We start from the raw sequence: 27,036 nt of genomic DNA on the forward strand, positions 1-27,036 counted from the left end.
AATTTGGATGGTAAACACAGATCCCAAAACCCCTGGATCTTTTAAAACAAGGAGAGAGACGAGAGAACAGAAGAAATTAACGCATCCCCCCTTCCTTTTCTGCCCCACCAACTCCTGGTGTGACCAAGAGCCAATCCTTGGATCTAAAAACAAGGAAAAAAGTCAATCAGGCCAGTAAAAAAAAAGGCCTTTTAAATTTAAAGAAAAAAGATAAGTAAAAGAAAACCCCTCTTGGAGAGATTAGGCATTAACCAGCTACGTCTCACCAGACAACAGATTCAAAACACAGAGGAGTTCCCCGGGCACAAATTAGTTACAACAAAAAAAATAGTACTCAAATACCAATTTTGGATTATACTCTCAATTTGCATAAGACAGGCTACAAAGAAATAAAACATAAACCTATTTATTCCTTTTCTAAAACTTACTACTCTGTCAAGAGGCTGGTTCCTTGATCTTTTTCATTTCGGCTGAAAACTGAAAACCCTCGAATAAAGGAATAAACTGCCCTCCTTTCTTTTTGAAACGTCTTGTTCCCCCATTGGTGCCTCTGGTGAGCTGTTAGCTTAGGCTAGTGAACTTTTTTAACTCTTTACAGGTAAAGAAGCAGTAACCCTTAACATCTGTGTATTGACAAAGCTTCATCAGCAGGAGAAAAAACCCTTTGAAGGGAAATTGAGATGACCATAGAATGGTGTGAGGAAGGAAATTAACATCGCGGAAAAAGATTCATTTAGTGTAATGACCCAACCAATACCAGTCTCTGTTTTAAACCTAAGTTAATTGTAGTCTAATTAGCATATTCATTGCAAGTTCAAGCGTTTCTCTTTGGAGTCTTTTCTGAGTGTTTTTGTTGTTAAAATTCACCTTCGAAGTTCTGTAACTGAGTGGTTAGAGAGGTTGTAGTGTTCTCCTACTGGGGTTGGTTTTTGGATGTTATGATTCCTGATGTCAGATTTGTGTCCATTTATTCTTTTGTGTAGAGACTATCTGGTTTGGCCAATGTACATGGCAGAGTGGCATTGCTGGCACATGATGGCATATATCACGTTGGTAGATGTGCAGGTGAACTAGCCCCTGATGGTGTGGCTGATGTGATTAGATCCTATGATGCTGTCACTTGAATAGATATGTGGACAGAGCTGACATCAGGCTTTGTTGCAAGGATAAGTTCCTGGGTTAGTGTTTCTGTTGTATGGTGTGTGGTTGCTAGTGAGTATTTGCTTCAAGTTGGGGGGCTGTCTGTAAGCGAGGACTGTCTTTTCTCCCAAGATTTGTGAGATTGAGGGATCATCTGTCAGGATAGGTTGTAGATCTTTGATGATGTGCTGGAGATGTTTTAGTTGGGGGCTGAAGGTGCCGTTCTGTTACTTTCTTGATTGGGCCTGTCCTGTAGTAGGTGGCTTCTGGGTACTCTTCTGGCTCTGTCAATCTGGTTTTTTCACTTGAGCAGATGGATATTGTAGTTTTAAGAATGCTTGATAGAGATCTTGCAGGTATTTATCTCTGTTTGAGGAACTGGAGCAAGTGCAGTTGTATCTTAGAGCTTGGCTGTAGACAATGGATCGTGTGGTGTGTCCTGGATGGAAGCTGGAGGCATGTAGGTAAGTATAGCGGTCAGTGAGTTTCTGGTATAGGGTGGTGTTTATGTGACTATCGCTTATTAGCACAGTAGTGACTAGGAAATGGACCGCTTGTGTAGATTGGTCTAGGCTGAGGTTGATGTGGAATGGAAACTTTTAAAATCATGGTGGAATTCCTCGAGGGCTTCTTTTCCATGGGTCCAGATGATGAAGGTGTCATCAGTGTAGCACGAGTAGGGGCGTTAGGGGACGAGAGCTAAGGAAGCGTTGTTCTAAGTCAGCCATAAAGATGTTGGCATGCTGTCGGGCCATGGGACGCTTATTAAGGCTTCTAATATACTGCATGTACATTAGGAAATATGCTGGGTTTCTACAGTGTGTGTGTGTGCGCGCGGGCACGCGTGTGTGTAAGTAAAAGGAAAAGCACACTCTGCCTCATTGTTGCTACTGCATATATCCTCCTTATGACTGGAAATGTATTTCCTATAAGTGCTTCCTTATTGTGAACATATATGCTTTTCTACACCAAGATGTGTTATAAGTGAAATTTAAATGCTAACTCTTTCATACATTTCTATTGTGATCATTTTAGAACTTGATATATTAACATAACATATTTTTTAAACATTTTACTGCTTTAATAAAAACTTAACTGAAGCACATTCTCTAACAGAAACAGTTATTTTTGAAGCATACAGGCTCTATATTTTGAGAGGTGGCTAATGAAGAAAGGGAGAAGTGTAAATCTCTGTAGAGTAGGAAGTGTGTGCAGTAGAACCATGCATTAGTCCATAATAATATGATTGCTTATGGTTAATTAGATACATTTTCATTTTAATGGCTACTTATTTTTAATTTAAATTTAATGGACAGAAATTTAATATACAGGACTATGAAGACAATTTCTTTGTAATGTTATGGCTGAGTTCCCAAGTACTATTTGGACATTATGTTTATTACAGTATTGATTAGCTATTTATAAAGCTATTTTTTTAATATAAAAAAAGTCATGGTTTTGATGGGGGGATTCTCTCCAAGACCTTTCCTGCTTGGCGTATCCAGAATACCTTTTCCATTTCTGGGAGAACACTTCATCCAGTTTCTCTGGGATCCAAAAATAAGTCAATTTGACTCCCAGATTTCATTAGTCAGGTTCTTTTATTTGTCATACAACAAATCTAAACTGAGTTGATCAGTCTCAAGCATAGGCATGGGCATACCACATATCCAAACTTATACAGAAAGCCTCTTCCTTTATATACATTTACACATTATATTGCATCACACATTTTAGGATTGTGTTGGTTACTTTGCAGAAACTGATCTCAGTGCAACATACTCAGTCCATGCATTGTCCATGTTCAACTTACTCTTTGCAATCATCTCTGCAATCCTAAAGTATCTTGTCCATTGTTATCAAATGGTTCTCTAGGTATTCTCCCTTTTATCTGAGCTGGTTCAGACATTCGGTCTTTTTAGCCTGTTGACCTATTTACTTATGTTATTTAGCACAGGTGTGGGAAAACTTTTTGGCCTGAGGGCCACATCTGGAGATTATATGGCGGGCCATGAATAGTCACAAAATTGGGAGTTGGAGTGAGTGAGGGGTGAAGGCTCCAGCTAGGGGTGCGGGCTCTGGGGTGGGGTCAGAAATGAGGAATTTGGGGGNGGGGTGCAGGAGGGTGCTCTGGGCTGGGACTGAGGAGTTTGGAAAGCGGAAGGGGGATTAGAGGAGGGGGTTGGGGCATGGGAAGCGGTCAGGGGCACAGGCTCCAGGTGGTGCTTACCTCAAGCAGCTCCCAGAAGCGCAGGGGCTTGCTCTGAGGTGGGGCAGGGGATGAGGGGTTGGGGGCACAGGAGGGCGCTCCAGACTGGGACCAAGGGAGTCGGAGGACGGGAGAGGGATCACAGCTGAAGCAGGAGGTTGAGTTGTGGGAGGGGATCAGGGGCACAGGCTCCAGGTGGCACTTACTTCAAGCAGCTTTCAGAAGCAGTGGCACGTCCCCCCCCCCCAGCTCCTACACAGAGGCACAGCCAGTCAGCTCAGCGCGCTGTCTCATCCTCAGGTCCTCAGGCGCCACCCTTGCAGCTCCTATTGGCCATGATTCCCAGCCAAAGGAAGCTGCAGGGGCGGTGCTTGGGGTGAGGACAGCATGCGAAGTCCCCTGCCTGCCCCTACCAATAGAAGCCAGAGTGGGGACATACCGCTGCTTCCAGGAGCCATGTGGAGCCACAGCACGTGCATGGTGGGGAAGCTCCCAGCTGGTGCACCGAAGCGGGGCAAGCCCCTGACCTCCCTCCCCAGCAGGAGCTTGAGGGCTGGATTAAAACATTTGAAGGGCCAGATGCGGCCTTCAGGCCATAGTTTGCCCACGCTGATTTAGCACAGACTTTCTGTTTTCAGCCTAATGATCTTTTAGCTCCCTAATTCTATCCTCCAAGACATAAGGCCTCCCTCTATGTGTTCCTTTTACTGAAAGTTCCTGTGTGCTGCTGAATTATACCCAGATGTGTCTGTGTGGAGTGGTGAATAATATGATTTTCTTCTGCCTTACCTAACTGATAGGGAAGTTGTGTAGCTTAATTAACTGATGCTTGGTAAGCCCTTTGAGAACCTCAGATGACAGATATAATAGAAATATTAATATTAATATTTGGATGAAAGTAACAAAATTCCACACTGGATCATGAATCAGATGTCTTGGACATTTACCTCACCTGCATATGACAATCTGCATGCCTTTCCAACTATCCCTTCTTTACTGAGGACTGATTTGCCCTTACATATTACAATTGCAACCCTTGACAATATTAGAACACTGGGTTTTATAGAAATGTTAACAAATTAGTGAATTTAATGACCATACTAGGTGGAACCTAAGTGCCTAAAGCTGGAATCCTATATCCATATTTAGGCTCTGAGATTAAAGTGGCCAGAATTTCAAACAGGCTGAATATACTTACAAATCCCACTATGGTAAGTAGGAGCTAGGACATCTCAGCACATTTAGAAATCTGGGACACTTTTATTTAAGTATCTAACTATAGTTTTAAGCACCCAGGTTTGCAGATTTTGGTCATTTTTATCAAACATCAGTTAACAGAAGTTAAAGGTTTTGACGCATCATATAATATATGTGGCCTTTTTGTAGTAGATACCCACAAAGACATGAGATAGAGTTTCAGCAATAGAATTTATAGATAATTGAAAAAAAATTCCATGGAAAATTTTGATCTTTTTCAGAAATGTAAATACAGAGAAATTTCAGCCCCATATTGAAATATTTGGATTTGGAAATGCTGCCCCTTTCCCTTGTGGGAGTTTCAGTTCAGGTGGCTCAAGTTCCCATTTTCCTTTATAGACTGGGCTCTCTGCTTGGTGTACATCTCTCATGATGTACCAATTTCCCCTATTGGGGAGGAAAAGTGGTTCATTTTGGCAGTGTCTGACCATGATGCATTATGGGAGATGTAGTCCAGCCAGCAAGTCCGGCCCATAAAGAAGAAGTGGGACATGAGACAACAAAAATATTACTCTCATGAGCCATCAGAGCATCGCTACCAAATTGATATATTTTAGGATTTAGTAAAAATACTTTTGTTTTCAGGCATTTATTTTGTCAATAAAAATTGAAATGTTCCCTGGAAAGTATATAGTGTTGTAGACATGTTGGTTCCAGGATATTACAGAGACAAGATGGGTTAGATAATACCTCTTATTGGACCAACTTCTGTTCGTGAAAGAGACAAACTTTCAAGCTTTCACACTTCTACAGGTCTAGGAAATTCACTCAGTGGGTTACCTTAGCTGTGACATTCTAAGTTTTATTTTTTGGTGTTTAATTCTTCATTTTGATTATTGTCATATCCATAATTAATCACTTTCAGGTTCTATTTCATTTTGCTCATAGGACTTGTCTATGCTAATATTTTATATTTATTAAAATGATTCAAATATTGCATGCTGTTAAAAATGTTTAAGAAAAGACAAATTCTCTTATGAAGATGTTCAGATACCACAGTGGTGGCTGCAGGCTGCCGTATCAGAACTTAGAGAGAATAAGAAAGCTTAAAGACAGTGGAACAAACTCCCTCAGGAACTAAGGACCAACACAGAGCTCACTACCTTTCACTCCAAGTGCAAGGCACATTTATTTCACTTCAGTTTCTCAAACATAAATACATATATGTCTGCACAAAACAGAACACCAAACCACAGCCCTACTGAACCAAAACACTATACTACACATGCGGTTTTCCCTTTGGGGAGAAGATGAGAGAGAGAATGAACCACAAGTGACAGATGTTAATCACATTCTCTGAATGCACTTCTGGAAGACATTCATACACTACAGTTATAAGAGTGGTATTAGAACCTATGTAGATTACACTAGAATAGAACGAAGTGAATGCTGACAAACATGGAACTTTGATTTGAATGTCAGTTAAGTGCTGAATGATCATATAAGTACGCTGATTAATAGCAAAGATACTTAAGGTTATAGAACTATTTCAGTGTGAAGCCATCTTTTTAGACCATAACTTTACAAAACATTCACTTCTTGGACAGATGTTTTCCATGTTTAGTCTTTGCATGAAAATGATTTTTCCCTGCCCTTGTCCCCCTTTAAAAATATTGAGCAAAACCAACTCAGGTCTTTTAGTGAAAGAAGGGAAGGAGGGAATCATACTATCTCCATTATAAAATCAACAAACAATGAAGGTGAAGTTAGCAGTTTCAAATTGAATAGATTAAACGGAATGAAATGGGTATTGGAAAGCCATGCAGGTTTCAATAGTCAAGTCAGGAGATGAGAAAGGCTTGAGTGAGAGTCTTTAGCAGTGTGGAAACAGACAGAGTGAATTTGGGTTTGAGAAATATTTTTTTTAATATGTACCAAGACATATGTTTACCATTGAAACAGTATTTTCCCTCTAACAGTAACATGCTACTGTACCATAATGTGCCATAATCTTTTCTTCAAAGAAATATACATCAAGAGTATTATTTTGCAATGTATATTTTTGTGATTTCTGATGCTCATTTTCTGGGGATGTTTATCTGGAACTTTTGCCAGCACTCAAAATCTCCCTTTGATAAAACCTTAAAACAGAAAACTATATGGTTAAGAGTTATGTAATGTTATCTTGTGGTCAGAAAAGAGGACTGCTTCTGTCCACAGACTATAAAATCCACACTCCAATACACTTTCAGTCAAACTCCTCCTAGGTGATGGTGGTGTATCGTCTCACAAGGGCCTGATCTAGTTCTCAGTTCTGATTTCAATGGGGGTATGGATCAGGCCTATCATGTGCATGTGGGGTTATCATTACTGAATATTCCCTAATTCACCGTTAGTTTCCTCCATAGGTCTTTTTATAAGAAAAAGTTGTTAAATGACAAACCAAGTATTTAAAACATAATCTTAATGCAAATGAATGACAGTTAAAACAGAATATAAAAATAAAATGAGACCGTATTGGAGTAGTATCAGAGAGGGAAAGTGACTAGTTAGTTTGACCTCAGCTGTAGGCAAGGCTTTGGAATACATTTTTAAAAGATAAAGTAGTTAATGAAATACATAGAGGTAAACAGTAATTGGGATAAAACGCAACATGATTTTACAAAAAAAACCAAAAACCAGATCATACCAGACCAATGTGATCTCTTTCTTTGAGAAGTTAACCGATATTTTAGACAAAGGAAATGTAGATCAAATCAACCCAGTTTTCAATAAGGCTTTTGATAGAGTTCCACATAGGAAATTGTTAGTTAAGAAGATGAGGATTAATATGAGAACTGATATTTGGATAAGGGACTGGTTAGAGGGGAGACTACAATGGGTCATACTGACAGGTCCACTATCAGGCTGGACAAAGGTTACTAGCGGAGTTCCTTAGGAGTCAGTCTTCAGACCAATCTTAACATTTTCATTCATGACCTTGGCATGAAAAATGGGAATGTGCTAATTAAATTTGTGGATGACACAAAACTGGGAGGGATTGCCAAAACGGAAGAGGACTGGATATCATACAAGATCTGTAGGATTTTGAAAACTGGAGTAATAGAAATTAGATGCAGTGTTAATAGTGCAGAGTGCAAGGTCATGCACTTAGGGACTAGCTACAAAAAATGCTTGCTTTTATCTGGGGCTGTATCAGTTGAAAGCAACCTAAGAGAAGAAAGACCTGGGTATATTGGTTGATCACAGGATGAGTATATGCCCACCAGTGTGATGCAGTAGTGAAAAAGGCTAATGCAATCCTAGGTTGCATCAGGCAAGGTAATATCAACAGAGACAGGGAAGTGTTATTGCCATTTTGCAAGGCACTGGTGAGATCATACGGTGTGCAATTATGGTCTGTGATGTTTAAGAAAGATTAATTCAAACAGGAACAGGTGCAGAGAAGGACTTATTGGAATGATTAGAGAAATGGAAAACCTATTTTGCAAGTGAAGACTTGAGAAGCTTGGCTTGTTTAGCCTAACCAAATGAAGTGGAGGGGAGATATGATTGCTCTCTATAAATACATCAGAGGAATAAATATTGGAGAAGCAGAGAAGTTATTTAAGTTAAACACCAATATTGACAGAACAACAAATGGATATTAACTGGCCAAAAACAAGTTTAGGCTTGAAATTCCAACCACCAGAGGAGTGAATTTCTGGAACAACCTTCCAAGGGGAGCAGTGGGGTCAAAAAACATAACCGGCTTCAAGATTGAGCTAGATAAGTTTATGGAGGTGATGATATAATTAGACTGCCTTCAGTGGCATGTGGCCCATCTGTGACTGCTAGTAGCAAATATCCTCAGTGGCTGGAGATGGGGTACTAGATGCGGAGAACTGAATTACTAAAGAGATTCTTTCCCAGGTTTCTGACTGGTGGGTCTTGCCATCATGCCCAGGGTTCAACTGATCACCATATTTTGGGATGGGAAGGAATTTTCTCCCAGGTCAGATTGGCTGAGACCCAAGGGGGTGGGAAGGGAAAAGGTTTCACCTTCCTCTGCAGCATTTCACAAGACACTGCCGAGATTTCGTCTGGAATATGGTGTGCAATTCTGGTCTGCAATTTTTAAGAAAGATGAATTCAAACTGGAACAGGTGCAGAGAAGGACTTATTAGAATGATTGCATGGGGTGACTAATGGTTTAAACTAGAGTAAATGGTAGATTATCTGTAACTTGAAGTCTTTAAATCATGATTTGAGGACATCAGTAGCTCAGCCAGAGGTGATGAGTCTGTTTTTAGGATGGGGTGGGGGTGATTCTGTGTCCTGCAATGTGCAGGTGGTCAGACTAGATGATTATGACGATCCTTTCCGGCCTTAGAGTTCATGAGTCTGACTAGTGTTTGCCTACTTCACTTGAAATCCTAGAGAAATAATAGTTACATTTCTGGTATTGCTGGATTATAAATTATTATTATTATTTACATTACATTGAGGGTAGGATTGTGTAATTGGTGGAACTGAACAAACCAAATACTTGTACCAGAGAATGAGTAATTATTAAGTATGCAAAATACTAAATAAATAAATACATATGAAAAATAAAATGAGTCTAAAAGTGTTGTTCTGAATTCAGAGTATTTTTTCTAATTTGTTGAATACTAGCAAGCAAATAACTTAACTATTTGATAAACATATTCAGTTGCAACCAAATGTTCTTCAAGGACACTCCAAATTTCTAAATTCATGAAGGGTTGTTCTATCACCTCTGTAAATAATGTTAGGAGATTGGGTGCATACATTATTGCAAAGTTTGATGTTGGTTCTTATTAGCAAATAGACTTAAATTTTCTTCATAGTAGGGTTTAGATTAAATTTAACCAAACTGTAATTAAGATTGACTTATGAATCATTTTGGTGAGAAAATATAATTAATTTTTCCAAGTTTTATGATGTAATTAAACAAAATAAAAATAAAGCCAACTTGTGGTTAAACGCCTGAAAACTTTTTCCTTAACATTTTTAAATCACTACACAGGATCTTAGCTATTAAACATAATTTTCTTTAATGGGAGTTAAAGACTTAAATCCCTGCAATGGCTCAAAAATTTATAGGTTCTGTAGGTACTTCATAACCTTTAGTCAGGGCATGTTTTAAAATGTTTATGTTCTTTGTTCTAATCAGAGGTTTTTATGGCTAAATAAATAAAGCAGTTAATATGGATCATGTTCATAAACCTGCGACTCTTTGTGTATATGTGTGTGTATGTGAGTGTATATATATATATACACACACACACACAAACAGGCAGATATTTAAAAGTTTTAAATAATTAAAAACAAGTGTTTATAATGGAAAGTATTTCACAGGCTTTACTACAGACATCAGCTCTATGTTATACACACTATATGTGTGTATGGGTACACTGTATATTATATTTACACACACACACATACACACAATCACTCTCTTTTTCCCTTTCTCAGGCATATACATATACACAGTGTGTGTGTATACATACACCTTATAGAATATGTTCAATATACCTGGGGCCTCTGACTCAAGGGTACAGTAGTGGAATGCAGAGCCTTTCATCTTTTTGTCATATTTAAGTCCTTAGTGACTCAAAGTCATTACAATTTGGTACCTTACATAAAATAAGTTGGTGGTTTCCATTCTTAGTGGACAGTTGTCCATGTCTCCCCAAAACCAAACCATTTTAACTGGTGCTAGCTTGAAACTACATAGATAGGCTGAGGCTATGTCTACCCTTGGAGTTAGGGATGTGATTCCCCACTTGAGTACAGATACTTGTGCTCACTCTCATTGAGCTAGCATACTAAAAATATTGTAACTCTGATAGCGCTGGCAGTGGTGAACAACAACGTGGGCTAGCTGCCCTGTATATAAACCAACCTGGACCCTGTTGGTGCATACTTACGACAGCTAGCCCTTGCTGCTGCTTTCCACTTCCCATGCTACTGCAGCTACCTCGATGAGAGCTAACATAAGGAAGTCTACTCAAAACGTGACTTACACTTCCAGCTCTTGGTATAAACGTAGCCCAAGAACTGAATGGATATGGAGACGGAATTAATTCTCACCTCATAGGGTCCCTACCTCTTTTCCTATTTCCTCTTAAATTCCTTGTCTGTACCTTTGTCATTTCTCATTGCCTTCTCTTTTCTTCCCTGCTCCTCATCTCACTCCAGGTGTATCCAAAATCACAATCCTTTCTCGCCTTCTTGTCTATGTCACTCCCCTCTTTAAACCTTTTCACTAGTTTCCTATCCCCTTTCATATCTAGGTAGGTCTTTCACCAATGAGAAGGCCCTGTTCCTCCAGAATAACCCTCAAAATGTGTGAATCTCAAGAATTTTGTAAGAAAATTTTCAGTTCTTTCCGAATGAGCAAACTCTGACTCAGTGGAAGAATTTGGAGGAATCTCTGCTGCGGAAGCCTTGCATATGGCATCCTCCTTCCATGCCCTTTTCCTTTGAGTTTTCTTGTGAAAGGGCACCATCAAATCTTCAGGATTCAGCCAACTAAAATCATGTTCTGATTGTTTCTTTGTCATTATAAATGTTTTTATTATGAGCCTTTTGCTTTTATTATACCTTTTTCAAAATTACTATATACTGTTCTTGGTACTGACTTGGCTTGCTACAGTACATTCCCACTAGAATCAAGACATAACTGCAAATCTCAGTTCCTTGCTATACCTTTCCCCTAGTTTCTTCACACACTAAAACATCACCCACTCACTCACACTCATGAATATAAATAAGTATCACAATCCTGAGCTAATTAAGCTATTTCCCAAGCAGACTGTGAAGAAAAAAATAGAGAAAGGTGTGATTATCTTTCTTTCTTTCTTTCTTTCGTTCTTTCATTCTTTCTTTCAATACTTGATATGCTCAGTTACTACAGTGATGGAGCCCATATACATATCTAAACAGACACACAGATCTTCACTAATTCTCAGATGATAATTTAATTTTCCATTTCTAGTTGTTCCCCTATTTCAGGTTGTTTATTGCATTCTGGCTTCATAACAAAGCCCTATAGTGTAACCCCCGGTTTGTCCTGAGTATATTCACATTTGAATTACAAGTATAGCTGTTTCATCCTAACATCCTGTTTTTTCTCAAGGATCCTGTTAAGTTAAGTGTGAAGGTCATTGACTAATCCTGTTATTGTTTTTTTAGCTTCAGCAGCTGAATTAATTTTCTAGTAGGACTTACTCTGAAATACTTCTCTCTACATAGGAGAACATAATGGAAGTTATTAGAAATCAAGAGTTTTTACTACTGCCGGCTGAGGAACTACATAAACTTCTTGCCAGTGATGATGTGAATGTTCCTGATGAAGAGACTATTTTCCATGCCTTAATGATGTGGGTTAAATATGACATGCCGAGGAGATGTAGTGACCTCAGTATGCTGCTTGCCTATATCAGACTACCACTGCTTCCACCACAGGTAATGCATTCTTTTTTTTTTTTTGGTTTGTTTTATAAAGTGGCCTATTAATTAGTTATTACAGAAAAAGCAATTCATAACTGGTAAATGTTTTGTTTAATTTTCTGATAGTTTAAAAACAAAAACAGTTCAAAGCATGGAATTCAAATTTTACAGATAGTTTGCTGATAATTCCTTTGTGTTTATCATCTCTAGATGACTATTCTCCTTTCAGATAGATTAGATTATCCTAAAAATGATTACTTACAAAGTAATATATTTGCTGATTTTACTAGAGACTGTGAGATTCACTGGTGGGATTCACAAGGAGGATGTAGCTGCCTAAATCTAACATTTGGGAACCACCGGCTTTCACAAAACCCTGTTCAGCTGCTGACTAACCCTGTAGGCACCTATAGTTCCTTATAGTTTCCATAGTTAGTCTCCAATGTGCCTACATTTCTCTTGCTAGCCACATTCAAAACTCCCTAAGTTCTGACTTCACTCAGCAAATTGGTGCATGATTTACACTTATGCCTCAGCCCCAACACAGTGCACAAACTAGACATTCCTCACCTGTCTTGCCTTGGAGGCCTAACCTGATAGGCATGCTCTGAGCAAGTTTAAACTCAAACTGAAGATGACAATGTCAGTGATGCCTTTCTCCCTCCCCTAATAACCTATACCTCGTGGTTAGAGCGCTCAGCTTCTGAGAGACATGAATTCAAATCCTCCCTCTGTCTGATATAGAGTAGGGACTTGTACTTGGGCCTCTCACCTCCCAAAAGAGTGCTCTATCCCCTGAGCTATGGGATATGCTGGAGCTATTCCACAGTATATAAATATTTAATCCTATCCTAAGTGTTTATGTAGAATATTATGTGACCTGAAATTCAGACAGAAGTTGGTGGAATGTCTGTATTAGTGGTGTAATTTACTGATCTGGTCTCATTTCTTGAAGCCACCTGCCAAATATATGAAGTGAGCAAAGAAACTGCATATTTTAGTTATTTGTTGCCAAGTGGATGAATTCTGAATATTTTAAACATGTGACTAGAGGATGTTTTGCTGTTTTCCTACAGCTTGGGTCAATAGCTTCAGCTAATGGTCATACCAGACATTGTGCCTTGTTAGAACATTCAACATTATTTTAATTTCATGCCATCTTTCTGGGTGTATTTTACTAGATTTGTCTACTAAAAAGTTTTAATTAGGTTTCAATAGAATAAAATACAGAGTATTACTGCCACAAAGCAGCCCTAGGAAATAGGGAAGGAGACAATCACAGTTTTTGGATATAGTGTCTAGAGAGTTTTTGGAACACTTTGGGGGTAATCTATGTTGCTTGAAACTATAATATGTACTATACCTTTAAATTTCTGATCATGTACAGAGATAAAAGTTTTTCTGTTCTCAGAGTTGCTCAGAGGGAAGACCCTATATTTTGATGGTGGTTGCTGGTTTATTAAAATGTAAATACATTTTTTTAGACTGAATGTATGTTTTTCTCTCTGTGAATAATGTAATAACAAGGCCTTTTTAAAATCCAGTATGTGTTTTATCTCATTTTTTCAAGACTGAAGTATAAATTTGTAGTTGAGTGACTTTAGTAAATTAGGCGTTAGGTTTTGTAGCAAGTAAAGCAGGGTCAGTTGAACCTAATGAGTTTAAAATAAGAATATAAGCAATAGTTTAAAACTACTTTTCTATTTACAACTGTTTGGTGTTTAAAGGGAAACTCTCATATCAAATTTGCCTCCAAGTGAAAGGGGAAAAAATGAAAAAACTTTCATAAAAGCCAATAGAAATGTATAAACTTCAATAGAATTGTATTTTTTTAAAATTACTGTAGTGTTTGCATAGCAATCTAGTCAGTGCAGCCTTATGTCATTATAAGAGAACTCAGAAGTTAAATTGATTGGAAAAGGAGAGAAATTAAATAGTATATTTCAATTATCTGAACAGAGAAGAATACAAAAAGGAAAAAATTAGCATAATTAGTGAAAAGTAAGTTAGATTTTCTTTTTCCAAATTCTATTTTGAAATCTAATGTCACAATGATGGAATATTAAAGCAATTCAGTTTATGAGTTGAAAGATGTTTTGTCAGCTGTGCAAATTACCCCAGAGATCTAAAAGTGAATTTACAGATTATTATGGTTTGCACCTCATCACTAGAGCTGAGCAAAAATCAGAATTTTCATCCTGTGGGAAATTCCAGTATTTCAACATTTGTTTCCATCTCACATCAGGACAAAAAGGTGAAATATCAATGTTTTTCACAGAATGAAACGTTCAGAATAATTTTGATTTGGAAATGTTGAAACTTTTTGTTTGAAGTCAATTTGACTTTGACCTACATTGGCCTAAGGTGCTGTGATGCCTCACGGGAATTCTAGTTTGGGTTCCTTATCCCCTCATTCTTCCTTAAAAGCCTGGCTACTTGGTCACATTACATCTCCCATGATGCACTACATGATTCAGTCAGAGAGGAGGCAGCACTTCATGGGAAATGTATTCCAGTCAAGTAGCATGGTCCATAGGAAAGAATTAGGGCATGAGACACCTGAACTAGAACTCCCACTAGGCACTCTAGTACCATAGGCAGAAACAAATTATTCTTCTTCGAGTGCTGTCCCTGTGGGCGCTCCACACTAGGTGACGGTGCGTCCCAGCGCCGTTGATTAGAGATTTTCGGTAGCAGTGCTTGGTTGGGATGCACCCACTCAGTTGGTATCTCCTGTCTCATTCAAATCTTCCTGAGTGCATGCTCCCCACACCCTCCTCAGTTACTTCTCAATCATCCTCGGCCAAAGACGGAACTCGGGGCAGTGCTGCCTTTTCTTCCTTGGTCTCTATAGGAAACAGTAACAAAGAATATAGAAATAATTATTAGTTACATCCCAGTTGTTTCCCTTCCTTTATAGTTACATAGTTGGTTACTTAGTTAAAAAAAAAAATCCCTCAGGCTTGTCTCCAGTTGAGACACTCTCATCCGCCATCTCTAATTCATAATGCCAGGAGGTTCAGGATTCAAAAGTGTATTTCCTGTCAGGAATCCATGCCACGGACAGATGGGCACTCATACTGTGTGAAGTGCCCTGGGGACACCCATGTCCCTGTGAAGTGCCTCCATTGTGAGAGCCTCAAGTCAAGAGCTTGTCGTGACAGGGATCTGCGGCTCACAATGCTGATGATGGAAAAATCCTTACAGCCGCTTTCGGAGACAGGAAAGGTTAAACTCGCTCCCACATGCTCCCCAGCCACATCAGAACCGGTGGGCAGCGTTGCTTCACCCTCCCTAGAGCAGAGGCAAGAAGCAGAACAGTCTCACAGGAGAGACTTCAACAAGGGTAGGGGTCTCTCGCAAGATCCCTACCCTCCATGCTGACAGCACCAAAGGCAGGTGCCTCAGCTTTTTCTAATGCCTCAGCCGTGGCTTCGACAGACCGCAGAGGCAGGGACCCGACCTTCCGTGTCAGGAAGGTCCTTGTGGCTCCGGTCCCCTCGGCACCTGCGGTACCGGTAGCGCATTCCTCCTCGGCACTGCAAATGTCCGCGGTACCGACAGTGCGCTTCTCCTCGGCATTGCAAACAGCCGCGGTGCCGGCAGCGCGCGCCTCCTGGACACCGCAAATGGCTGCAGTGCTGGCAGCACACTTCTCGGCACTGCAAACGGCCGTGGTGCTGGCAGCCCGCTGCTCCTCGTCACCAAAAACGGCTGCGGTGCCAGCAGCGCGCTGCTCCTTGGCACCAAAAATGGCCATGGTGCTACCAGCGCAATCCTTCCCTGCAGGGAGAAGAACGTTGGCACCGAGTGTTGTGTATTTGGTTGTCATGGGTTTTGTTCCTCTGGCAACTGAGTAAGATTATTAGGGGATAGCCCAGCCAGCTTTGGCCGGTTAGTCGAGCCCTGTATCTGTAAATAAATGATAGTTTTGTTAGCTTTCTACTGTCTGGCCTCAAGTGATTTCTTCCTAAACCGGCTGCCCCCAGGGATATAACACCGAGCCTATCTTCCACCCGGGCACCAGTAGCAGACCCCCTTCAGGGCACCTCCAAGCAGTCTGCAGCACTACTGTCACTTTCACTTTCTCCTTCTCCTTTTAATGAGCTAGAGCAGAGAGCAGGTTCAGCTCAGCCCAGGGAGCAGGAGCAACAGTTTCTCACTCAATGTGACCTTTCAGTGCCACCTGAGCCTCATTCTCCGCTCTAGATACACAGGGCTCATTTTTTGAACCGCCACTCTCTCCACCTGAACTGGTTTTCACTGACAGTGAACTTGATTTACAGCAGCAAGCGGAGTTCTCCCCTCCTGCTTCTCCTCCACAGGCACCTCTGCCACCTCAGATCACCAGCCTCAGTTTCCCTACTTCGCCCCCCCCATGGGCGACACCTGGGTTCTCCTACCCTATGCCTTGGCCTCAGTGGTACCCTTGGCAACATCCTCCTACCAATCATCCTCCTTCTGTGCCTCAATCTCCTGCTCCTTCCACTTCAAGGTGCCTGAGCCCCCTCCTGAGTATGCAAGTTACGCACCATATCCTGACTCACTGACTCCTAACTCTCCATTAGCCCTAGATGGAGCCCTCCTCCCTTTGTCTCCACAGGCCGTCGACGACTGTAAACAATTTCAAGAACTTTTCAGGAGAGTGGCACTCAGTCAAGATATCCCCTTTCAAAAGGTTCAGGAGACACAGCACAGACTCCTCAGAATCCTTCAACCGTCTGCGCCCTCAAAAATCGTGCTCTCTGTAAACGTAGCACTCCTGGAGCCGGCTGACACTCTCTGGAAAACCCCAGCATCTTTAGTACCAACTTGCAAAAAGGCCGAACCTAAATATTATATCCCTGCTAAGGATGCTGACTTTCTATTTTCTCATCCACCACCGAACTCCCTTGTCATGGATGCAGTTGCACAGAGAATGAAACAGTTACAATATCGACTCACTTCGCAAGACAAGGACCTTAAATGCCTTGATGTCTTGGGCCGCAAGGTTTATACGTCCTCCACACTACAATTCACAATTGCAAAATATTCTGCTCCCCTCGCCAGTTACGACTTTGATAATTACAACAAACTTTTGAATTTGCCTCCTACATTCCAGAGGATAGAAGAGCAGACTTCAAGTCAATCCTGACTGAGGGCCAGCTGATTTCCAGAACGGACCTACGGGCATCTCCAGACACAGCAGACACAGCAGCCCGTACAACTGCAACTGCTGTGGTTATGTGCAGATCCTCATGGCTCTCTGCATCTGGCATTCCCAAAGAACTGCAGACCAAAGTGGAGGATCTCCCTTTTGATAAGGACAAACTTTCTCATACCCTTCCCCCTTCCTCTTCAGGGACCTTTCTCATGACCACTTACTTCGCACAGAAGTGGTGCATCTTCTACAACTAGGTGCAGTGGAACCTGTGCCGATGCAAAATCAAGGAACAGGTTTCTACTCCCATTACTTTCTAACTCAGAAAAAGACCCAAGGATGGAGGCGTATACTAGATCTACGCCAACTGAACAAATTCGTGAGGATACAAAGATTCAAGATGCTCACGCTGGGTACAATAATACCTCCACTGGATCAAGGGGACTGGTTCACAGCCTTTGACCTACAGAATGCTTACTTTCATTTATCAATTCATCCAGCTCACAGATGCTTCCTATGACTCACAATCGGTCAGAACCATTTTCAATACAGAGTTCTTCCTTTCGGACCCGCCACAGCACCAAGAGTTTTTTTTCTAAGTCTCTAGCCGTGGTCGTGACTCACCTCCTGTCAAGGTTCCTTCCCCACTCTGAACTTTAGGGTACAGATGTGAGGGACCTGCATGAGAAGCTCTAAGCTCAATCACTAGCTTAGATCTGGTCTGGCTGCAACCATTCACAATCACTCCCTTCCTTGAGTAGCCTTGAAAAACTTCACCAATTTCCTGGTGAACACAGATCCAAACCCCTTAGATCTTAAAACAAGGAGAAATTAACCATCCCCCTTCCTTTTTGTTTCGATGCTTCGATTCTTTTGTCCTTCTTGATCTCGGGTTCACGCACTCCTAGCCTTCCCTCCCACCACACACAGATTCCGTTGAGTTGCAGTGGAATTCAGTCAGTTCCATAGCACACGTGCGATCTATCAAAACAAAGGAAAATCATCAGCATGATAAAAAAATAAGGCTAATAACGAAAAAGACAAGGTAAAGAATAAACACCGTGGAGAGATCTAAGAGCCCAGCGACTCTCACGGCGACAACGAGGCATTCTCGCCATAATCTACATGAGGTATCTCCCCACTGGCAAGGGAAAGCTCCGTACATCAGATGCAAATACCAAATAATCCAATTTGTATTCTACCTCTACTTGCACAAACAGGTTACAAAGAAATGCCACATAAACGCTATTTATCGTTCTAAAAACTTACGACTCTTGGCGACTAAGAGCTGGTTCCTTGAATCTTTTTCACTCGTGTTGAAACTAGAAAACTAACAAAGGAAAAAACCTCCTTCCTTTTGAATAACATTTTGTTCCCCCAATGTTCCTTTTGGTCAGTGCATCATCGGCTAGGTTGAACTTCTTAACCCTTTACAGGTAACATGAGTTGATGACGCCAGTCCAAAGGCATTAACCCTGAACTATCTGTTTATGAGTGCTCCCCAAATTTCAACAGTTGTGAACACACACGAGCGGTAATTCTTTGTACCCATAGACTTTAGAATAAACACAGATAATAAAACCCTGCAGGCCTTTACCTATACACTACCTAATAATTAAAACTAAAGATTTTTCACATTTCAAAGGACAGATTTAACTGGCAGTTACTTCTGGGAAATGTTGACCGGGAAAGTGCGATCACTAAACTTGTTAGGAAGTTTCCTATAGATTGTTGTATTTCAAAATCAAGAATCTTGGAGAGCAAACTCATGCAAAGCAGGGTTTGTTGTTCACACATGGTAGTATGAAGCCACTTTAGTGCAGCATCGGTCAAGTTTAGCTGGAAACGCCGGTCCCAAAACGTATGGCGGTAGCTTTTTCCAGGGTACCACAATGCAATAGACAATTCTTTATTCCAACATCTGTTGACCAGTGCTTTCCTCTCAGCGTTTCTGCTGAGAAACACGACAGGATGATTTGAATCTGGTCCTCCTGCATTAGAGAACTGCGAGCTACACCACGCTCACAGATGCATCTGTGGTTTAGAATGGTTGTCAAAGTCTGGGGCCCTTAGCACAGGGTCAGATCCATGTGTCGCTTAATTGGTTAGAAGGCCTCTGACACCATGCAAGTCACCTTAACTGCATTTGGCTGTGTCTTTCTGGTCAGCGTCTGTTAGTGGGGCAGCGATTTGACTGTAGTGTGGTAGGAATCACTGTAATATCGACCCAAGCCTAAGAAGGATTGGATCGGCTTTCTTTGACTTTTGGGAACAGGCCCCGACTTTGGATAGCATCCACTTTGCCTGTAGGGGATTTATCAGTCTTGACCCAGCCGCTGTCGCCAAAAGTCAACTTCTGTTTTGTCTGTTTTTTGACACTAATGTTTAGCCTATTCAGTTGAGCGTCCTGCCTGCCTGCTCTCAAAGGTTGTTTCCTAGGTGCTCCAGGTGTCTGCCCACTGAATCGAAAAAATGGCCACATCATCAAAGTGCTACTGCAGATCTCCAATGGTCTTGCTAGTAGACATCTACAGTAGTTCTTTGGAAAGGTGGCGGTGAATTCCAGACCGAAAGGAACATATTTAAATTCCATAACCCCTTGCATGGGTGATTGAGCTGATCTCCTTGGCGGTTCATCTAGCGGTACTTGCAGTAGCCCCTTGCTTAGAGGTCATTGTAGAGAATGAAAAGGCACGTCCCACATTTCCTCAATATGCTCATCGTGTGTGCCAATTGGATAGTTGTCGGCAAGAGTTACACCGCATTTTAGCTTACAGGTAGTCCACGAAAAGCATATTTCCCTCCATCTGGTTTGGGTGAAACAAACCACCGGAGAGGCCCATGCACGTAAGAGGGTGGATTATACCCATGCTGTCGCATGTTTTGGATCTCCTGTTCTATAGCACTTGGGCATGAGTAAGACCCCGGTCAGGTGGTGTTTCCTAATTGGGTGAGCATTACTGTGTCAATTGGAGTATTATGGCCGGTCATCTGTCCTGGGTGGCCGAAATATAGATGCCAAAGCTATGCACTTAGCTCTGTGATCTGGTTTGCCGGCTGCAGACGTCCCAGGCTTGTAAGAGGTTCACCTCTTCCACGCCACCGTCACTTTTTCCTTCATAGTAGACACCTTCAGGCCACTCAGTGTCATCTCCTCCCTGGGCTGTAAACTTACAAACCTTTAATTCTCTGGAATAAAAGAGCTTTAGAGAATTAACATGGTACACTTTAGGCTTTAGGGTTGAGGTGGGGAATGTTATGAGATAGTTAACAGCTCCCAGGCGCTCTTGGACTGTGAATGGCCCTTCCCATGATGCTTCCATCTTATGGGCCTGTAGCGCCTTTAAGACCATAACCTGGTCTCCTACTTTGAAGGAACGCTCTCTGGTATGTTTATCATACCGGGTCTTTTGCTCTTCCTGAGCATCCTTTAGGTTTTCTTTACCAAGGGCTAAAGAGTGTTGGAAGGTGCTTTGTAGGTTGCTTACAAAGTCTAGAATGTTAGTTCCTGGAGAAGGCGTAAACGCCTCCCATTGCTGCTTCACCAACTTTAATGGCCCCTTAACCTCGTGGCCATACACAAGTTTGAATGGTGAAAATCCTAAACTGGGATGTGGTACAGCCCTGTAGGCAAAAAGCAACTGCTGCAACACTAGGTCCCAATCATTGGAGTGTTCATTTATGAATTTACGTATCATGGCCCCCAAAGTTCCATTATACTTCTCCACCAGGCCATTGGTTTGATGGTGGTAAGGGGTGGGAACCAAGTGATTCACCCCATGAGCTTCCCACAGGTTTTTCATGGTCTCTGCCAGGAAATTAGTTCTCGAATCTGTAAGGAAGTTGGAGGAGCAATCTACCCTGGCAAAAATGTCTGCTAATACCTGGCACACAGTTTTAGCCCTGGTGTTGCTTTGAGCTACTGCTTCCAGCCATCGGGTAGCAAAATCCATTAAAGTCAGTATGTACTGCTTTCCTCTGGGGGTCTTTTTTGGGAAAGGACCCAGAATATCCAGTGCTACTTGCTGAAATGGGACCTCAGTTATGGGGAGTGGCTGGAGAGGGGCTTTGACCTGATCTTGGGGCTTTCCCACTCATTGGCACACCTCACAAGACCAGACATAATTAGTAATGTCCTTGCCCATTCCCTCCCAGTGGAAAGACTTCCCCAACCGGTCTTTGGTTCTGTTCACCCCAGAATGGCCACTGGGATAATCATGGGATAAGCTCAAGAGCTTTACCTAGTACTTAGTTGGAACTACCAACTGTCTCTGAGGACGCCAGTCTTCCTGATGTCCACCAGAAAGAGTCTCCTTGTATAGAAGTCCTTGTTCTACAACAAACCGGTATTGGTTAGAAGAGTTAAGAGGCAGTTGGGTGCTCCGTGCCGCCAACCAAGCTTTCTGAAGGCTGTCATCTGCTTCCTGCTCAGCCTGGAACTGTTCCTTGAAGCTTGAGACACCAGTTCCTCCTTAGACTGTGGAGTTGGGCGTGGTCCCTCTGGAAGCGATGCAGGGGATGAGGTTGCTTTCGTTGATTGTGAACCGCTCTCCGCTGGTGAACTATGTGATATTTCAGGCTCTGGCTGAGCCTCTTGGGTAGGGTTGTCTGCTGCTTCTGCCAGTTCAGGCCCGCTGCTGCCCTCTGGCGTTGGAGTTGTAGATGGGTTTGCAAGTGCTGGAGTCAGTGCTGGCAATGGCTCTGGTGCTGGTTGCTTTGCCAGTTCCAGTTTGGGATTGGATTCACTATGGCTATAGCATTCATGGGTAGAAGATCAGTTCCATCACCTCTGTCTGGATCTCTGGTAACACAGAGGTGGGACGGCTCTGGAACAGGAATGGCTGTGAAAGCTTGCTTAGCCTGAATTGCGTGTGACCATTCCCACCCTCTTGACTAGCTTCACATTGGTTGGCCAAGTCTTCCCCAGTAGCATGAGGATGGGATAATGTCATAGACTGCAAAAGTCCACATTCCTGACCAGCCCTTGTACTGGACAGGCAACTCAGCTGTAGGCAAGTTTAAAGATTTTGACATAAATGAGTGAATTGTCACTTAGGGCTCTGGGTTGATGAATTTGGGGTCCACTAAGGATTGGTGGATAGCTGACACTTGTGCCCCAGTGTCCTCCACGCGATAACTCTTCTTTCCGCCCACTCTCAAAGGTTTCCCTCACTCTGAGGGTATTTGAGAGGCATCTGGGCCTGGGGATCTTTGGTGTGATTGTGGTGTAATGAACTGTAATCAGTTGAGGTTCATGGGCAGTGGGTCTTTATATGTCCCAGTTCATTACATTTAAAACATCGCCCAGCTGTTAAGGTATTGGCCGGGGTGAGGTTGGTTGGTGGAGGCTGGTGTGTGGGTGACAAGGCATTGGGGTTGGGGCTTTCCCTTGGATGTAGGGGGACCTTGGGTTGTCCTGGTGATTAGGGTTTGGTTTCGGTTTGCCCTCTCTGATATTCGCTCCAGCTGCTACTGGTTTTTTTCTTTTCTGCCACTTCTACCCATTTGGCCCCAATCTCCCGCCGTCTGTTACAGTTTTTGGGCTTCCCATCTAGGATGTACTTTTCATTTCTCAGGAACACCCTCTAAGAACTGCTCCATTTGCATTAGGAAGGATAGATCTTCCAGAGATTTAACACTTGCTCCTGATAATCCAGGCATCTCAGTTTCTTTCCAATGTGGTAGGCATGTCGGGTAAATGACACATCTGGTTTCCACCTTAGGGCTCTGAACCGCCGACGATGGCATGCTCAGAGTGTTAGTCCCATTCTGATTCTGGCCTTGTTTTTTAAAAAAAGTTATAATCATTCATGTGTTCCCTAGGCATTTCAGCCGCCACCTCTGCTAAGGGTCCACTGAGCTGTGGCCTCAGCTCTATCATGTACTGGTCTGTAGAGATGCTGTAATACCCAAGGCAGGCCCTTTCAAATTTTCTAAGAAGGCCTCAGTATCATCACCTGCCTTGTAGGTGGGGAATTTTCTGGGATGGGAAGACAGTACCTGGAGAAGGGTTGTTAGGGTTGGCTGGTAAATCCTGCTTAGCCCTTGCTAACTCCAGGCTTGTGTGAGCTCCCTCTGGATCCATAGTGTCAGCCTCTTTTGTCTTCTCTTCTCTCTTTTTCTCTCTCTCTTTTTCTTTCTCATTCCTAGAGCTCTTTTGTGGGCAGCCTCAAATCTTTGGCTATCTGTCTGTCATGTTCCTTTTGGCTCTCCTCAGCCTGGAGTTTGGCTAATCTAGGTTGCTGTTGTATAGTTTTTTTTCCTTTGCCTTGACATTTTTCCCTGCTCTGCCTGAGCTATGTCTTTGTTTGGGAGGTAAAACAAAAAACACAACGTAACTTTTTGTAACTGGACTCCTCAGAATGAGAAAGAAACAGAGAAAACTGGTTTGTGACTTGTCTTTTGCAAACTGTTAATTACCCTCCAGCTAAAGCCCAGCTGGAAATCCTTTCTAACAAACCTTGTTAGAAAAACCTTTATCTGTTTTGCCTTCAGGGTAATCTCTCCTTCACTGCTTCCCCAGCATCAAAAAGGAGGAAAAAAAAATCTGGCTTTTGTTCCTAAAAATCCCTCACCGCTGCTCACCATGTCAAGGTCTCACTTCCCACTCTGAACTTTAGAGGGTACAGATGTGGGGACCTGCATGGAACTTCTAAGCCTAAGCTTAATTACCAGCTGCACCCATCCAGAATTTCTGAGGCTGCCACCCCCTTCCCCAAACTAACCTTCCCCTTTCCTGGGTAGTCTTGAGAGACTCCTCCACCAATTTCCTGGTGAATCCAGAATCCAACCCTTGGATCTTAACAAGAAGAATTTAACCATCCCCTCCTTTCCCCACCAATTCCTGGTGAGTCCAGATCCAATCCCCTTGGATCTAACACAAGGAAAAATCAATCAGGTTCTTAAAAAAAGACTTTTTAAATTAAAGAAAAAAGAAAGGTAAAAGAAAAAAACCTCTGGGAGAGATTAGCATACCAGCTACTCTCACAGACACAGATTTAAAACACAGAGGATGTTCCCTGGGCAAAAAAGTAATACACAAAGAAATACCCAATTTGATAATTCCCTAATGGCACAAGACAAGTCACAAAAGAAAATAAACATAAACCTATTTATTCCTTTCTAAAACTTACTACTCTGATAAGAGGCTGGTTCCTTGATCTTCTTCACTCTGGCTGAAACTGAAACTGACTAAACAAAGGAAACTTCCCTCCTTCTTTTTGAAACATCTTGTTCCCCCATTGGTTCCTCTGGTCAGGTGTCAGCTAGGCTAGGTGAACTTCTTAACCCTTTACAGGTAAAAGAGGCATTAACCCTTAACTATCAGTTTATGACACTTCCGCAAAGACGGGGTCACGCAGCTCCCCTATCTGGACGATTGCCTCATCAAGGGCAACTCCTATGGCGAGACACTTCAAGCTACTCGTTTCGCCATCTCCCTCTTTCACAGCCTAGACCTCCAAATAAACATCCAGAAATCCATCCTGACACCTAACAATAGATCGAGTTCATCAGAGCTCATCTTGACTCAATCCAGGGCAGGGCCTCGCTTCCATATCACAGATTCCTCGCTATCATGCAGCTCAAATGCACGCTCTCTATTCATCCCAGGACATAGGCAAGACTCTGCCTATAGCTCCTTGGTCACATGGCAGCCACCACCTTCATGGTTCACCACACCAGACTACACATGAGATGTCTCCAGGGCTGGCTCAATTCCAATTTCAAACCCAACAGACACACCTTAGGGATGCTGCTAACTCCTCCTCCCAACGTTATAGCTTCCCAACATTGGTAGACAAGTCCAGAAAACCTTTGCACAGGGGTTTCCTTCCAGCAATGTTCCCCAACACTCATGCTCACCACAGACACTTCCCTAATCGGTTGGGGAGCACACCTAGGGCAGCACAGGGCACAAGGCCAGTGGTCCGCATCAGAGACGCACCTACACATAAATCTCTTAGAGATCAGAACAGTGAGGCGAGCATGCCTTCACTTTCTTCCCCTCATAAAGAACAAATCTCTTCGGGCCTTAAAAGACAACATAGCATGCATGTACTACGTAAACAGACAAGGGGGAGCCTGATCACATTCCCTTTGCATGGAAGCCATTCAGTTGTGGAATTGGTGCATACAACATCAAGTACAAATCATCGCTTCCTACCTACCAGGCTGCCACAACACTACTGCCGACGCACTCAGCAGGCACTTCTTGACACAACGCGAATGGGAACTGCACCCCGCAGTACTCCAACAGCTCTTCTCCCTCTGGGGCATCCCGTCAATAGATCTCTTTGCCATGACCTAGAATCGAAAATGTTCCGTTTTGCTCCTGAGCGGGACTCGGACTGCATCCCTAGGAGATGCATTCCTCATCCCATGGAACAATTCCCTCCTGTATGCCTTCCACGAATCCCTCTGTTACACAGGGTTCTTCAGAAGATTGCAGACGACAAGCCTGGGTCATCCTTATTGCCCTGGCTTGGCCAAGACAGATGTGGTATCCCTACCTACTCTGCATGTCCTCCTGTCATCCACGGGCTGTCCCCAACAGGCCAGACCACATTTCCCAGGATAACGGATGGGTTCTTCACTCCAGCTCCAAAAGCTCCACCTCACAGCCTGGTTCCTTCATGGCTCCAAATCCATGAACAAGCCTGTTCCGAGCAAGTCCAATATGTCCTCCTGCACAGTAGGAAAGACTCCACTAGTAAAACCTACCTGCAGAAGTGGAAGCGTTTCACCCTCTGGTGCTCACGTAATTACTTAGCACACAATAACGTGACCCTCCCTAACATTCTAGACTACATCCTGAAACTAAAACAGGATGGACTTTCTCTCAGCTCCATCAGCTTACCACCTTCCATGACCTATTAGACCGTTATTCATTCTTTACCCACCCCACCATAAAATGCTTTCTCATAGGGCTGGAGAATCTCTACCCTGAAATTTACCCAACAGCGGCTGAATGGAATCTTAACCTCATTCTTCATGTTCTCATGAAACCTCCATTTGAGGCCTTGGCTACCTCCTCTCATCTCCATATGTCCATGAAGGTGGTTTTCTTAGTTGCCATAATATCAGCAGGGAGAGTTGGTGAAATGAGCTCCCTAATGGCCCACCCTCCCTACACGATCTTCTCCAAAGACAAAGTCACTTTGAAACCACATCCTAAATTTCTTCCTAAGGTGGTATCGACCTTCCACCTCAACCAACCTATATACTTACTTACTTTCTATCCCAAACCTCACAAGACTCTGCAAGAGGCAACCTTGCATACTCTCGACGTCAGGCGAGCAATCGCCTTTTATTTAGACAGGACTAAACCATTTTGTAAATCCCCACTACTCTTTGTTTCCATTACTGAAAGATCAAAAGGTATGACTATCTCTAAACAACGTCTATCCAAGTGGATCTCTGACTGCATCAGATCTTGTTACCATGCGCAAAATCTTCAACCGCCCGAAGGCATTAGAACTCATTCCACTCGAGGCATGTTGCCATCCATTGCCTTCCTACACAATGTTCCCATTCCTGACATCTGCAAAGCGGCTCTGGGGTCATCTGAACATAAGTTTGCAAAACACTATGCTCTCACGCAAGACACCACGGCAGACACCATAGTAGATGTCAAGGGTTTTTCCCCCACTTTGAACTTTAGAGTACAAATATAGGGACCTGCATGAACACTTCTAAGCTTAATTACTAGCTTAGATCTAGTAACACTGCCACTACCCAGAAATTTCAGTGTCTGGGGCACTAACTGTCCCCCCAAAACTTTCCCCTCTCTGGGCTGCATTGAGGGACTTCACCAGTTTCCTGGGGAACACAGATCCAAACCCCTTGGACCTTAAAACAAGGAGAAATTAACCATTCCCCCTCCTTTCCCGCC

At 42.6% G+C, this 27,036-nt stretch overlaps 1 protein-coding gene across 2 annotated transcripts in view; it reads left to right on the forward strand.

The window, feature by feature from the left end:
* The window catches only part of KLHL1 (kelch like family member 1), a 479,287-nt gene that overhangs the window by 285,693 nt on the left and 166,558 nt on the right, over positions 1-27,036 (forward strand). For both annotated transcript variants that reach the window (XM_075061554.1, XM_075061555.1), the window contains one exon: positions 11,807-12,019. In XM_075061554.1, coding sequence (XP_074917655.1) covers positions 11,807-12,019 — 213 coding nt within the window. The remainder of the gene's footprint in view (positions 1-11,806; positions 12,020-27,036) is intronic.

This window comes from Chelonoidis abingdonii, chromosome 1, assembly GCF_003597395.2.
Source record: "Chelonoidis abingdonii isolate Lonesome George chromosome 1, CheloAbing_2.0, whole genome shotgun sequence".
NCBI classification, from domain to species: Eukaryota; Metazoa; Chordata; order Testudines; family Testudinidae; genus Chelonoidis; species Chelonoidis abingdonii.